At 38.2% G+C, this 14,627-nt stretch overlaps 1 protein-coding gene across 1 annotated transcript; it reads left to right on the top strand.

Annotated features, from left to right (window-relative positions):
* Positions 1-8,286: 8,286 nt before the first annotated feature.
* nosip (nitric oxide synthase interacting protein) lies at positions 8,287-14,165 on the top strand. Its single transcript, XM_084926836.1, has 10 exons — positions 8,287-8,395; positions 8,626-8,712; positions 8,899-9,004; positions 10,407-10,488; positions 11,018-11,153; positions 11,349-11,500; positions 11,982-12,098; positions 12,458-12,528; positions 13,527-13,635; positions 13,863-14,165. The coding sequence occupies exons 2-10, from the start codon at positions 8,643-8,645 to the stop codon at positions 13,932-13,934; spliced, it is 915 nt and encodes a 304-aa protein (XP_084782962.1). The 5' UTR covers positions 8,287-8,395; positions 8,626-8,642; the 3' UTR covers positions 13,935-14,165.
* The last annotated feature ends 462 nt before the right edge of the window (positions 14,166-14,627 follow it).

The raw sequence follows: 14,627 nt of genomic DNA on the forward strand, positions 1-14,627 counted from the left end.
TCTGTACAGTTTTGTCATATCAAAATTATAGCTCCTGCTCTTCAAAGCATAGCTGCAGTCCCTTTTTTATATGTTCTCCCAAGCATTTTCTTCATTTACTTCACTTGTTTCTCACTTGCAGATTTTCCACCAGTTACTCTCTTTTTACATTTTTTAACCTTCTTCACCTCCATTTCAGATTTACTGCCTATTAGTAAATTTCCATAACTCAGAATGTGCATTTTTACGTCTCCCAATTGTCCTCTGATAATTCCAGTTAATTTTGTTGGGTCCATGTTTTCACATACCCCTCTTTCTCAGATCTCACCACCACAGTAAGTTAGCTGTATACCACTTCTCTTCCTTTGCTTTCTGATTCAACACTCAACACCATTCTTCCTCCTTTTCCTTCCTCTGTCCATACTGTTGCTGTCACTGTCAGTTTTCCTCTGTTTCTTTCTATCACTTGTTGCAGACAACACCGCTTGAGCACCATTGTTGTACAGAGCCTGTCTAGACTGTCACCAGCTGCTCCAGGACAACTAATCCTGCTTATGAGTCCACAAGAGAAGATGCTGATATTAGTGTTTGATTTTCCCACACTCACCACCAATTTCATTCTCCTCTCCACCAGATACACCAGTAACTGTCTCCTGACATGACATTTTCCTCCCTCTTTTTATTACCCAAATTTGTCTAAATCAGTCTATGTATCTGTGACTGCTTGTAAAAGCTATTTTTTCAGTTCAATCTGTGTGTTTCTGTTTTCTTGCTGCAGAATGAGGAAGTCGATGTCTTCCACTTATTGGAAGGTTTCTGATTTGCTTCCTGCTCCAGTCTGTATGTTGAGGTGGTCTCACGTGGTACAGGAGTGTATGAGTATATGTTCAATGAAGCAAGTGTGAGTGTCTGTGTGTATAAGAACATGGTTTTGAAGTAAGTACTTTATGAACCTGCAGTCAGCTGAGACTGAAGAAGTCTCTTTGATGAGCGAAGAAACGTTTCTCCCACTGAAAACGCTAATCCAGGTGAACAGAATGCTTTTTTGGCAGTTTATGGTGAGTAATATTACAAAAGAGTTCGTTAAATCTATTTGCCATACCAGCCATGACGATGTTCTATATAAGCTAAAGAGATTACTATGGGGATTGTAAGCACCTGTTTATTCAGAATGCAGAAGGGGGGTAATATGCCATGGGCTCACATCTTTCAATATCACTCTACTTCAGTAGGTTACTCACAGTATGGACTGCACTCATTTTTAATCTCAGTGTACATTTCGATCTCCACAATACTATTCACACAGTTTTTTGAATTTAGCTTGCACTAGTGCGGTTCTTCACTTGCTATTTGTACATGACTTCACTAGATGTCCGTATTTGACTTTTCTGGTGTGAGCTGCAGCAAAGCTACAAAGATTTTGCCTTGAGGTTTTATGGATCCACACACTGCTACACTGCAGTACCAAAATTGGCACAAGAAAAATAAGAGTTTGGCTTTCTCATAACTCTTCTGTGACAAAAGTAAACACAAGTGCTTAAAACGTTTAGGATGCACACTAAATTTGGGAAAAGGTGTGGGATTGTAGTCTGACCTGACTCTAATTCTAGATTCATGATATTAATCATCTAATCTTATGAACATAATACAATTTAGGACACAAAACAGTAAAGATCCTCTCCAGATGTGACATGATATTGCTGGAAAAATGTGATGTCATGCACTATCATACACGAGTTAATCTGAAGAGCATTTGCATCAGAATGTGGTGACGTGTTTGCTTATGGAGCTACCTTTGATCAAATGTGATCATCCCCACAGAATAAAAATATTTTGATTTGATGAGTCTTTTATTTGTTGTTGTTGTGATTCTTAATGTCATATAAATATCATTTAGATTTCCACATCCTTAGACAGATTTTTCCTTTTTTAAAATTGTAAATCTTTTTTTAAAATGTTTTTTGATATCAAATGAATATACACATTCGAAGTTGTGGTGGAAAGGTCAACAAACATACTTTTATTCATCATGGATAATCTCTCTGTGCCACTGGACAGGCAGTGGAGAACTTTCTCTAACTGGGTTAGGGTTGACGTTACACCAAATCTTTCATACCCCATGAAACAAGTCATTATGATACAGTATATTTATATCTCCCACATATATTATCTTCTGAGGGCAAGAGATACAACCACTATTTCTGAGCAGTTTTCTCAGAGTGCCACACAACGCCTTGGATTGAACATTGTCTGTATATGTGAAGATTTGTGCTATTTATGTGTGATATATATGTTGCTCCCACTTGACGAAGTAAGCATACAACAATACAAAGATCATGACAGAAAAATGTTTGCGCCAAGATTTTATTTAGGAAGGTACTTATCACGGTGATGGAATTCTAATGAAAAAACAACAACAAAATGAGAATTATACTAGTTATGAAAACACAGGCAATAGGAATGATGAACAGCCTTTAGCACAGCCCCCCCAAAACCCGTCCAGCGTCACTGGTGTCAAGACACTGGTACAAGGATTGGGAGTGACCAGACCAAGAACGCATGCAGGACTTCAGGAGATTGTAATGGTGAGATTAAACTGCAAAACTTGATAAATAATAATGTCACAACTGCCAAAATCCCCCAAAACATATAAGGAAAGTGCTTCAGTGCTTTGAAATATAAAAGAATAAGCCAAGTCTGCACACTACAGTCAAAACAGTAATTACAGTAAATGTTGTCAGTAAGTTGTATTGGAAACATGGAACTCAGAATTACAGTAATTAGTCACTTTAAACACAAGATAAAATAGAAAACAGAGAGTATGCTCTTCCAACATGCTCTATTGAATCTCATTTAGTTGCTTTGTCTGCATTTTGTGCTTACTTACCTCTTGCAACACGCAGCCATTTCCTCCCTTGCAGTGAATCTGTCCAGCACTCATCTGTCTCTGTATGAATGAGTACTTTGTAAGCACCACTACCCCCTCAGCCAGTTCTTGTGCCCATGTCTCAATCTCCAAATTCCAGTCCCTCTGCCTATCTTCTGTGCTGCCTGAGCGCTCATGTCACTTTGTCTCACCCCCAAAAATCACTGTTCATCAGAGCTTGAGCCAATAAAGAGCCAGGCAGCTGGGTGAGGCACTTCCTCTGTGACAGGAAATTAACCACAAACAACCGACCAGAGGGAGGGGGCTAATGAGAAAGTGAGATCAAAAGACGCTGATGTTTTAATGGCTGTAAGTAGAGTTCTAAAGGGGATGAACAGGTCATGGTAAATAATTCTTGTGCTGGCTTCTAAAATAAATCTGAATAAATACATATACTATATCTAGCTTACTCTAGTATGTATTTAAAGTTTCACTGATATGTCACTGTAAGTTTCTGTTGGGTCCTAACTGTGATGTATATGCATTGCTGTGCAAACATACAATTTCTTAGGAAAAGGCACACGCCTGTTTAATCATTCAATTATCTAATCACCCTATCACGAGGACCAACATGTAGAAAATCCTTTAGATACAGGAAAGCCAAAGCACACCAATTTTGATGGTGACTTCGTTGTTGTTAGCAGATGGAATCATTTGTGATGAGCAAAAAACATCAAAGAATACACCATCGGGCTCTGATTCCTGTCAGCTAAGAGCAAAGATTACTATCTGTAACATGCACCAGCTCACAAAGAAAAGCTGTGTCTAACTGGATTAACGATTCACTGAGGTCAATGAACGGCTGTCATCGGTCATTTATTGAAATTATTCAAGGTAACCATTGCTATCAGAATACTTTATTGATCCCAAAAGAAATTATTATCACTACAAGTATCATTATCATTAAGCACTGCCCAAAATGAAGTGTAACACCTAATTACAAGAACTGCTGGAAGCCAACAACAAGGATACAGTCAGTACTGTAAGGTTTTTAAGGTGCAGTGTAAAACACCATTATGTGGCTAAATGGTTTGAACTTTATTAACATAAATGAATTTACTCAAACCTCATTGTTCAAATACAATTTTAACATTATGGTAATCAGCAAAGATTAAAGTCGGTTTTCTTGTATGTGTAGCTGGAGTTAATATGGGAATTGTTGGTGAACTAGAGGGCAGGGTGCTGAAAGGATGATGATGATGATGATGGGCTCATGTTCAAAGACAGTAGATACAGAAAAGTGGCTTTGATAACTTCTGGGTGGGGTGTCTGGGAGGGAGACGGTTGTTTACAAAGGGGATCTAATCCCACTCGTGATCTGCTGTAGCATTCGTCATCACATCATTAACTTCAAACTGCATCACTGCATTAACCAAACAACCTGGATATGTCTGACCTTATATGGTCTGGTGGCTTTTCTGGTATGAACTTCAGTGTGGAGTGGGCCTCGGAGTTATCTTTGCAAGAAGATGGGCCTCTTCCTCGATTATGCTTATCATGATTCATTTCTGTTTGTTTATTCTTTTTTGTGTGTTAATGTTACATTATCTCAAAAGTATACTTTCATTTTTGTTTATAGATTAGTTTCCACACAGAAACTGAACAACGGAGGCAGTCAATGCAAAAGAAAGTCTGTGCTTTCCGGAAAGTGCCTGATTGCAGCATAGTGATAAAATTCATTTAAACATGTTTTTCTCTTCTTAAAATAGCAGCCAGTGATTATTTTTCTCAGACCAGCAACATTTCAACTATAGTTGGAGCTTTATTTGAAATGGGTGTAGGGATTGTTAACAGGAAATCCACCATCACATGGGCAGGAAATGCTGTTCAGACAGAAATAAACAAGACATGTAAGGGAAACAGAGGCACTGCTGACATTACAGCTGCTGCACATCATTTTCTCACCAGGAGAGAGGAACACCATCACTAACGCAGTATATGTCTCTTGCTGATATCCTCAATAAACAAAAATTGTGCCTGTATTTTAAATCACATACTTTTTTCCTCAGAATACTCTGTTGCATCCTTTACAAACTCTTTACTGCAGTAGCCGCAAAACTGAGAAACACTACTTCGTAATACCAGCAGGCTTTGGACTTTTACTACACTGGTTTATGTGTGGCTGGATTACATACTGAAAAATTCAAGGTACAGCTGTTCGTATTGCCAAGAAAAATATTCTCATATAGTGAAGGAGAAGTAAATCGTTACATATTTCACACTGTTTTCATAATTCTATAATTATACCTGATTTTTATTGAATGTCCTCGAGCTACCTATCCCCTGTCGCCATTGCTTTAACCTAGGACCTGGGGTCCTCATATGTGGACATCACATTTTGGGTTGTCCAGACCACAATACAAAATTTTGCTCTATAAGGGCCTGATATCTCTTACGAGGACATTATACTGCCACTGCTCTATCGAAATTTAAAAAATAATGTCCTCATATGTTGCTTGTAGAGCAACATCAGGTAAAAAGATCATTCTTTGTTTTTACATTCAGGTCCCAATCAGCCCAAATAGCAAAGGGAAATTAAAAATGCATGCCATGAAAGAGTTCGGGTCTTAGTAGGTTAATATAGAAACACATGCATGAAAACACATATGTAGTTTTTCATTTAAGTTATTATATTATACAGTGTTGGTGATATCCAGGCAACAAAACACAGAAACTATGGGCTAAAAATCAAGTTCTAATTTCATCTGTGTGATGCATCAGTAACCTCAATTTAACAATTAGAGTCTATTAGAGTCTAATTAAAAGGAGTGTTCTTTAATAGCAATAAAAGTTAGAATAGATAATCCTCACCTGCAGTCACCAGAAAATGGACCTCATGGTTGTATATATAAATGTGTGTGTGTGTGTGTGTGTGTGTGTGTGTGTGTGTGTGTGTGTGTGTGTGTGTGTGTGTGTGTGTGTGTGTGTGTGTTCTCTTTTAAGTGATTTTATATATGAAGAAGCACCCCTATGATCACAGGTTGTCATAAGATCTGGAGGCCATAGAGTCAAGTGGGGATTCATCCCATCATCAAGTGGTATTATTTTAATCATAGCTGCATGGGTTTAATTTCAAAAATATGACTAAAGGAGAAATTCATAGGGAAGACTGTGGCTGGGCTTAGTGCAGTGCAATAGCAAATTTTGAAGTGTGATTTTACAGGTTTTAATTTTTTGGTGTTGTTACTTGTATAACCAATAATGACACCAAAAAAATCAAAATGATCTCAATCAAACCTGATTGCTTTTATTTTCATAGTGGTGTCATTTTGTTCACCTTGCATAGCATTTGGCTAAACAGAGTGAAGAGGAGAGTGATGACCTCTAATATAAAGAAACCAGGATGGTCACACTGGAGCAGACCAAGTAAAGAGAAGAAAATGATCAGATTTTTTTCAGACTCATAGCAGTAAATGAAGCCCAGAAGAGAACAGCACAGACAAAACAATATACTACAAAAACATTGCAAAAAAGGAATTCACAAGATAGATATAGAGATATGTTGGACTCTTATCATTTAAGTCCAATGTACAACTAGCTAAAGTTCTGTGAGATGGAAGTTTACTAATAGCATGTTAGATGGTAAATGGACTGGTTCATATATAGCACTTTTCTACTCTATTTGAGCACTCAAAGCACTTTACACAACTTGCCTCATTCACATTCACACACATTCATACTCCGGTGGCTGCATCAGAGAGCAACTTTGTGTTAGAATTTTTAGCACGCATCCTGGAGCAGACTGGGATCACACCAAGCTTCTGATCCGTAGGTGACCTGCTCTACACCCGAGCTACAGCTACCCCAAATTAAAAAAAAGTTAAAGTTGAAGCTTGATTCCGAATAGAGCTGATGATGAGTGAGCAGCAGTTCATGCAAAGAAAGAACTCTACAGATGCAATATTTGCTTTGAGTGTTGAAGAAGTATAGAGAAGGTCAGGAGTAGTTGCACTGTGTCCTTGTAGATCTAGAGAAAGCAGATGGTCAGGTGCCAAGAGAGAAACTGTGTGCATGCAGAAGTCAGGAGTAACTGAGAAATATTTGAAGATGTGAAGCCGGTGTAGGTCACTTTTGAGGACAACAGCAGTGGTAAGGTGTGACAGATGGGTTCAAGGTGAGTGTGATATTACATCAGGTACTGGTAACATTACCTTATTTATTCAGTTTTATTTCAGGTAGTTTCCAGAGTGTATTTTCTTGTTTAGAACTTTTTGCTTACTTGAAAACTGAGTTAATAGTTTGTCTGTCCTTTTGGACTTTCAAAGTCTGTATTCCAGACAAAGTTAAAATAAGATTTTTGAGCTTTCCAGATAGGCTCCTTCTTTTCAGTGGTGACACGTGCTAAAATTATGGATCTGTAGCTTTAGTGTGCAGAAGAAAACTTAAAACTAAAAAAAATGTAAGTGCCCTAAACATGAGAAGGGACATAGATATGGCCCATGTGGGGAGAATACACATTTTAACTGTGGTGGGCAGCACAGCATTATAATATTAACAACAACTCTACATCATGTAGAGAAAAGTCCATAAATGGATAACATTATTTTTTCACTACATATTTAATCAACTGTACATATCAAATTAAACACAAAAAAGAAAAAAGAACTGTGTAAAGGTAACAGAGAAGTTGTTGTTGTTTTTTTGTTGCACAGATATATTATATAGATATAAAATATGATGTTGAAAAAGAATGGGGGAAATTCAAGAGGACCAGTAGAGAGGACCATCTGATAATTTTACAGTGGAGTGCTTGAAGTTTATAATGGCAAAAACTGAGTAATGGACACTAATTAATGGAAATTGAAAAAAAAAAAAATCCTTAATGATGGAAGTAACACACGAGTAGGGATGGGCAAAGCCAGGCTTTTCTAAGCAGCTGTGCAGGACTTGGATTGAGGTTTTGAAACAGTCTGACACCCACATCCATAGCGACACCTAGTGGCTTTTTTTTATTGGTGAAATAAGGACAAGCTATGCATAGTTCTCAACAAGGCCACTTATTAGACCAGTCTATCAATAGTTATTAAGTGATTGGTGATTAATCATTGTTTTGGGGGAAATCTCCATAAAAACAAGTAAAGAAAAACACCAAGATTGTTCAATATCAGACTCCTTAGACCTGGATGACTGAGAGCTTAACCAGATATATGAGAAAGATAGCAGAGGATCAAGAGCCTACTTAAATTTAAGTTAAATTTGTTCTTTTTTTTTTACTTGCTGTAGTACAAAAGAACATTAACAAAATTCTAAGACAGACAAATTTGATTGAGAGAATATGAGGGGTTTCCTTAGTGTGTCTGTCTGTGTGTGTTATTTTTGTTTCTTGAGAAATTCTATTCCACATGGCGGCGCTAGTGTAATTTTTGGGTGGTTTTCTGGTCACTCACCAGTGTTCGAGTAACGTGGAGAAGAAGAACAAAAGAAAATACAACGACGAAGAAGAGCGTGTGGCTGTAGTCTGCGTTAAGAAAAGATTGTTAAGCGGATCTGGTAATAATAATTTGCTTGTAAAACTTTTTAAGTACCAACTGGCCTTTTTGTTTCTTTTTATCTGTTGCCCTCTTTTCAATCGTTTGCTTTGGCAGTGTGTTTTCGAAGTTTGAAATAACAGCTAATGTTAGCATAACAGCTAATGTTAGCTATATCTGCTTATATCATCAGCTGTAACAAAATAATTTCCCAAATATGAGAGAAATTATTAATTTTGTCATTTAAATTAGAAAAAACCCGAAGGACAATGACTCGCCATGGAAAGAACTGCACAGCTGGAGCTGTCTACACATACCACGAGAAGAAGAAGGACACGGGTAAGACATCCTCAGTGCTGCGAGTTCTTGTCTTTGTTCTCTCAGATTAGCCCGATCAGAAAGAGAACATGATTTTCTGTATAATCATGTGTAGAGAAATAAATTGCTTTTTAAAGATTTTTGTAAATATAATGAAACCATGTAATTAGTCTAATAATGTCATTATCTAACTCTGATCCTGCTCAGCGGCCTCTGGTTACGGGACGCAAAGTGTTCGACTTGGCAGAGATGCAGTCAAAGACTTTGACTGCTGCTGCCTGTCCCTGCAGCCCTGTCGGGATCCTGTTGTCACGTATGTTTTTTACTCCAACACACAAACACCTGCACACAGGGGATCAGTTCATCACTAACTGAATAATTACAGTAGAATTTTGAATAGAGTGGTATTCCTTTATCCTTTATATATACAAATGTGGAAGGAAATTTTCATTTTATATAAACTCTCAACAGCCTTAATAAATGAATACATTCATGAATTTATTTATAATGAACCTTAGATCATACTACGCAGTTTCTTTAATGAATTCAGTTCTTTTACGTCACGTGGTTCTGTAGTCTTTAGGTGTTGGGTTTTTATAGACCTCTATCATCTGACAGAGAGGAGCAGAGTGATCAGGTGGTTTCTTGGTGGAGACGAATTCTAAATTATATCTATGTATAGCTACAGGCAAGAGGCTGTGTCAGTGACATAGTACAGGATGTGTATAATGTTCTGAACTGATTTAACAACAACACTCTGCACAGCTTTTTTTTATTAGCTACAGAGCAAATTGTGAACTACTTGCAATAGAACAGGAGGAGCTGCTGTGACAGGTCTGTAGGGGGGGTCATCATTCTTTAATACAACTGTGTTTGCAATCCTGTGGAGCTCCAGAGTTGATATTAACATATCAATAACTTCAACTTTTAAATGATTTCATTCATCATGGAGGGGAGAGGGGGGGGTGTCTCTCCAAGCCAGCCTGGCCTTACGTGGAAAAGTAATTTCCCCTCCTAGTGACACCAGGCCTTATTACTGCCAGACCTTTTAAAACAGGAAGTCAGTTAAATTGAACTTAAATAAATAGAACAAAGTGAATTTGGCTAAAAGTTCTCAAAAAGCAACACAATAGTGGCAGGTTTAAAACATGTCAACAATGTCAAAAACTAATAACAAAAGCATTTGAAATGGTGGGTTTGTGCACCAGATGTGCGTAGTATTTTTGTGAATAAGGCTTTACTGCAAGTGACCTATTCTTATAATAGGACAAATGAATCCAAACCATCATCAGCAGAATGACTCCACAGCATAAAAAAACAACCAGATTCTTTCACTGTAGACATCAGACTGTAAGATTTTTCCTTTGTAATTTAAATGAAATTAGTCCGTCTAATCCAGGGAGCCTTGGTATCAACCAGTTACCACAGTTAGCCAGGTCAAACAGATATGGCATCATGCTTGTTTGGCAGTTGTGCAGTCTTGCAAGTGATCAGCAAACACACACCAACTCCATCTTATTACAGGTCAGGAGACTTCACCTAGTGGTCAAGTTCTGTGCCACAGCATTCTACAGTTTCTGACAAATTAGTTATTAATCGTATTTAATTGAACTATGAGTAATTATAAAAATCTCTAATAAACACACACACATTAAAGCATACGATCTAATGTTAGCATATGTGTAACACTGTCATGTTTCTGTTTGTGTGACCAGTCCAGATGGATACCTCTATGAAAAACAGGCCATTCTTGAATATATTCTTCACCAAAAGACACAGATTGCCAAAAAGATGAAAGTAAGTAACTCACTTAACTGTTCTTAACTCCTCACAGGTGCTTGGACAGTCACGTCCACAGCTAAACACCATGGGGTTGTTTTATGAATCAAGGCTTAATCATCGGGGTAACTAACACTGAAGAAGAAAGCCATGCAGACCAAGCTGTATGCTATTTGTCACTGGAATCTACATGTATTCATTTGGTGATGAAGAAAATGTTTGATATTTTTGATTAGACAGAATTAACAGAGCTTGTTTGATATTTAATACCAAAAATACTGAGTAGAAAGTTGAATTTGACTTTGGCAATAAGGTGATTTCCACATCAGACCAGAAGACAATGAGTAAATTTTAAAGTTTAAAGTTTCAGAGCTCTAATGTTCAGCTGTACATGTTACACAGCATATAGCATAAAAAAACTCTATTTAAAATGTTAACTGTTGATGCATTTTGTGCAGGACAAAAGTTAAATGACTTTTTATACAAGTGCACACAGACCCTGAAAGAGCGAACTTAAAAAAGAAGGTTGATTCCTTGATTTCTTCAGGCGTACGAGAAACAGAAGCAGGCACAGAGGAGCAGCAACCAACTTGAGTCCAAGTCAGAAGAGCGAGAGAGAGTGGAGAGGTTTAAAACAAAGGAGAACAGCATTGTATCTAAACCTATCAACCCCTTCACATCTGGTGCGTGCATGACTGTCAAAATATACCTTACGATGTTGGCCACAAGAGGGAGCCAAAGCTCAGACTCTACCCCACAGACTCTGCGCTATGGCTGCTGCTGTCGTCACTTGTGTTGTTTTAATGCACCCAAACTATTTTAAGACATTTTTTATAATAAATACAATTCTGTCAAAACTGCTTTTTTCTTTTTTTCAGGTAAGAACGTTGGAAGTGAGAAGGACGGGACACAGAGCAGCCCTGGAGAATTATCCAGTGCTGCCACAGCTGCAAGTTCCAGCCAGAGCCTGCCCAGTTTTTGGATTCCCTCACTGACACCAGAGGCCAAGCCCACTGCTCTCAAGAAACCAGTGAGTGACTGATGATGTTTCTCATGCCGAGGAGTTGAGCTACACTGTATGCTGGGGTTTTTTGTTTTTTTTAAACAGACCGGTGAAAGAGAAACAGGAACACCTCTTTGTTAACTACCCGCCATGAAATTACTTAAAAATGCTGGTGTAATAGACCTTGGAGCACAAGTGGGCCAGATTTGTGTGTGTTTGCCAGGTTTACCTGTTTACTTTATTAGTCAGTGTTTTAGTGTATGAATGTTTACTCTGCGTTCCTCTTTTTGATGTTGACCCTCTTTCAGAGGCCAATGTCAGGTTGACCTGACATCATGATCATGTGGAAACATCTTAGGGTGTCACAGAGTTCCTACAGCTTAGTGACTACACTAACTCAAATATATTTACTGATAAATTTGAGTATTTATGGGAAGTAGTTATTAAAAATGTAATGGCATAATTTTGTAATGTCTGCACTTTTCTGTCCATCTCTAATATCTGTCAGAGCAAGACTGTGTTATGTCCAATGTCTGGAAAACCCATTAAGATGAATGAGCTTATCACAGTGCGTTTCACCCCCTTGGACCCAAGTCTGGATCGAGTTGCCCTGCTCACCCGCCAGGTCAGTTTACTCAGCACACAGAAATAGATTGTCAGGCTTAGAGCATCAGAAGTTTTATCTCATATGTGCAAGCCCTCAGACTTGGTAGCTGTTAGCATGTTTTTCTAAAACATTACATTACACGCTTCTTTGTAGCTGTGAATACAAGTTATTTAAATTGAAGAATAAACAAAGCAGGTGTAGTCAGAATTTGAATTAGAAGTTTCACACAGGAAGATGTTATGGCAGCTCCTTTTAACGGTTGTGTGTGTTATTGGTTAAGTCAAGTTGTTTTGTGTCTTAGATGAAAATTCTATGAGTAATCAGTCTGGCAACTTCACTTTGTCTTGAGGCTGTATAATTTTGTCATTTCTTTCCAGGACAGGTACATATGTACAGTGACCAAAGACGTCTTGGGCAACAGTGTTCCCTGTGCTGTTCTTCGACCATCGTGAGTGCCACCTGTATTTGTTTATGAACAAATTTAGAAGTCCCTCTGGCCATGCGTACCAACAAATGACAGCCTGGTTGTCTTGAGAATTAGAGCACAAGTCTTTTAAAATTACTTTTACTACTACAAATTAATACCAGTAAGCCCAGTCCCACCTGTCCTCAGCAACCTCCGTCCCTCGTCTATAAGGGTCTTTCATAAATCTGCTTGTCTGGGGGATCATTGAACACTTTGGTTTTAACGCTCAGCTCTCTCTTGACCATGACAGACCGTGCGTCTGTATTTCTTTCTCCTTAAACCTCGGGTTCCTGTTATTCCATTTTCTACAGTCAGGCTTCTCTCCTACAACATTGTCAACGTGTTTGTTTATATCGAGAAATGTGGGCAGGGCAGTGTGCAAATTGTGTGGAGTTTTCACATGGCTGCTGGTTACGAACGATTCCGAGTTACAACAGAATCAGCTGCTACGCGTCTTTCATAAATCAGACAGAAATTTTGAACACAAATGTATGTTTTGCACAGGATAAAATCATTTCCACCCTAATGTTAGTAAATGGGGTCCAATGTTCTCTGGAGTGTGAGGGGATATGTGACATTAGGGCTGTTCGATATAACGATATATATCGGATGACGATATAAAAACATCTATCGTTTCATTTTACGCTATTGTTTGTTTCGCAGTGTCGCAAAGTAAACTGTTTACAGGCTTTTCCCCGCAGCACGCTGTGTAATAAATACTCACAAAGAAAAAAGCGGCCGTTACAACTTATGTCTAAAAATGTATAGTTTCATGCATCGGTTAAAACACTCGACTCCAGGTACACGACGCCCAGCTGGAAACACTTCACACAAGTCGAGCTGCCTGAGATTCACAGAACTTTCAGAAAATGTAAAATTTTTGTGATTTATATCGTTATCGGGATGATAGATGTTTTATATCGGGATATGAGATTTTGGTCATATCGCACAGCCCTATGTGACGTGTGTCCTGTGTTCAGGGGCGCTGTGGTGACGCAGGAGTGTGTGGAGAAGTTGATCAGAAAGGACATGACTGATCCTCTGACAGGAGACAAACTTTCTGAAAAAGACATTATTCCACTGCAGAGGGTATGTGAAAAATAATTATAACAGTTTTTTAAAAAAAAAAAAGGATTTCAAATGTTTATTTTTGAACACTCATCCCAATGTTATGAATTCTGTTGCTGTCATCAGAGGTGTCATGCTGCAACCTGGCAGACACAGAAAACGTGGTTCACTGTTTGAAAGCTGATTTTTGAGGAGCAGAGAGACTTTTTCTCTCTTTAACTGTACTGTGGTCCTTTGTGTTTTGAAAGGGTGGAACCGGCTTTGCAGGTTCTGGGATTGACCTCACGGCCAAAGAGGCTCGTCCAGTGATGCAAGCGTGAGGTGACCGAAGACTCCACAGTGGTGCTCATTGTGTAACTTTCTAACTTACTTTATAATGTCTTATGACTTTTTGTTTGACAGCATTTCCTCCTGAATGTATTTTTATTTTGCTGGAAAATGCTTCCACTGACTGTACAACACAGATTTGCTGAAACTGCCATCCAATGTTTCTTACAGATTAATGTCAACAATTTCCTTTAAATAAAATCAGCATTTAAGGCTTAAATCCATACTATTATTATTTGGTTTGATTTATTTTGTGCTCAGGAGGCACCGCAGGTTGTGAACTAATCAGAAGGTTAGTGGTCCACACACTTTAGTGTCTTTGATCTCCAAATTGCTCCTGATGCTTAGCCGAGTGTAAGGATGTGCATAAATATGCTGTATGAAAGTGTGTGTGTGTTGTAGGAAAAGTGCTTTGAGTAGTCAGAGCAGAAATGTACAAGTACCAGTGTATTTACATTTTTTCAGCTTTTATGGACTACAGGTAAGTTTAGTTATAAATAAAGCAATGTCTCAATGTTTTTATTGTGTTCATATCATAGATGAAATTTACAATCCAATGCATTGTCTGACAAACTTGAGTGGGTGCTCTAAACATGCATGAAGTCCTGTTCTAAGCAGATCTGTTGTTGTTTAAATTTGAGCTGCTTCACTGTTCATGATGGAGATCTTCACATCGGGCCTCATTC

Source organism: Perissodus microlepis, chromosome 4 (assembly GCF_051167445.1).
Source record: "Perissodus microlepis isolate ML-2025 ecotype Zambia chromosome 4, ASM5116744v1, whole genome shotgun sequence".
Lineage (NCBI taxonomy): Eukaryota > Metazoa > Chordata > Actinopteri > Cichliformes > Cichlidae > Perissodus > Perissodus microlepis.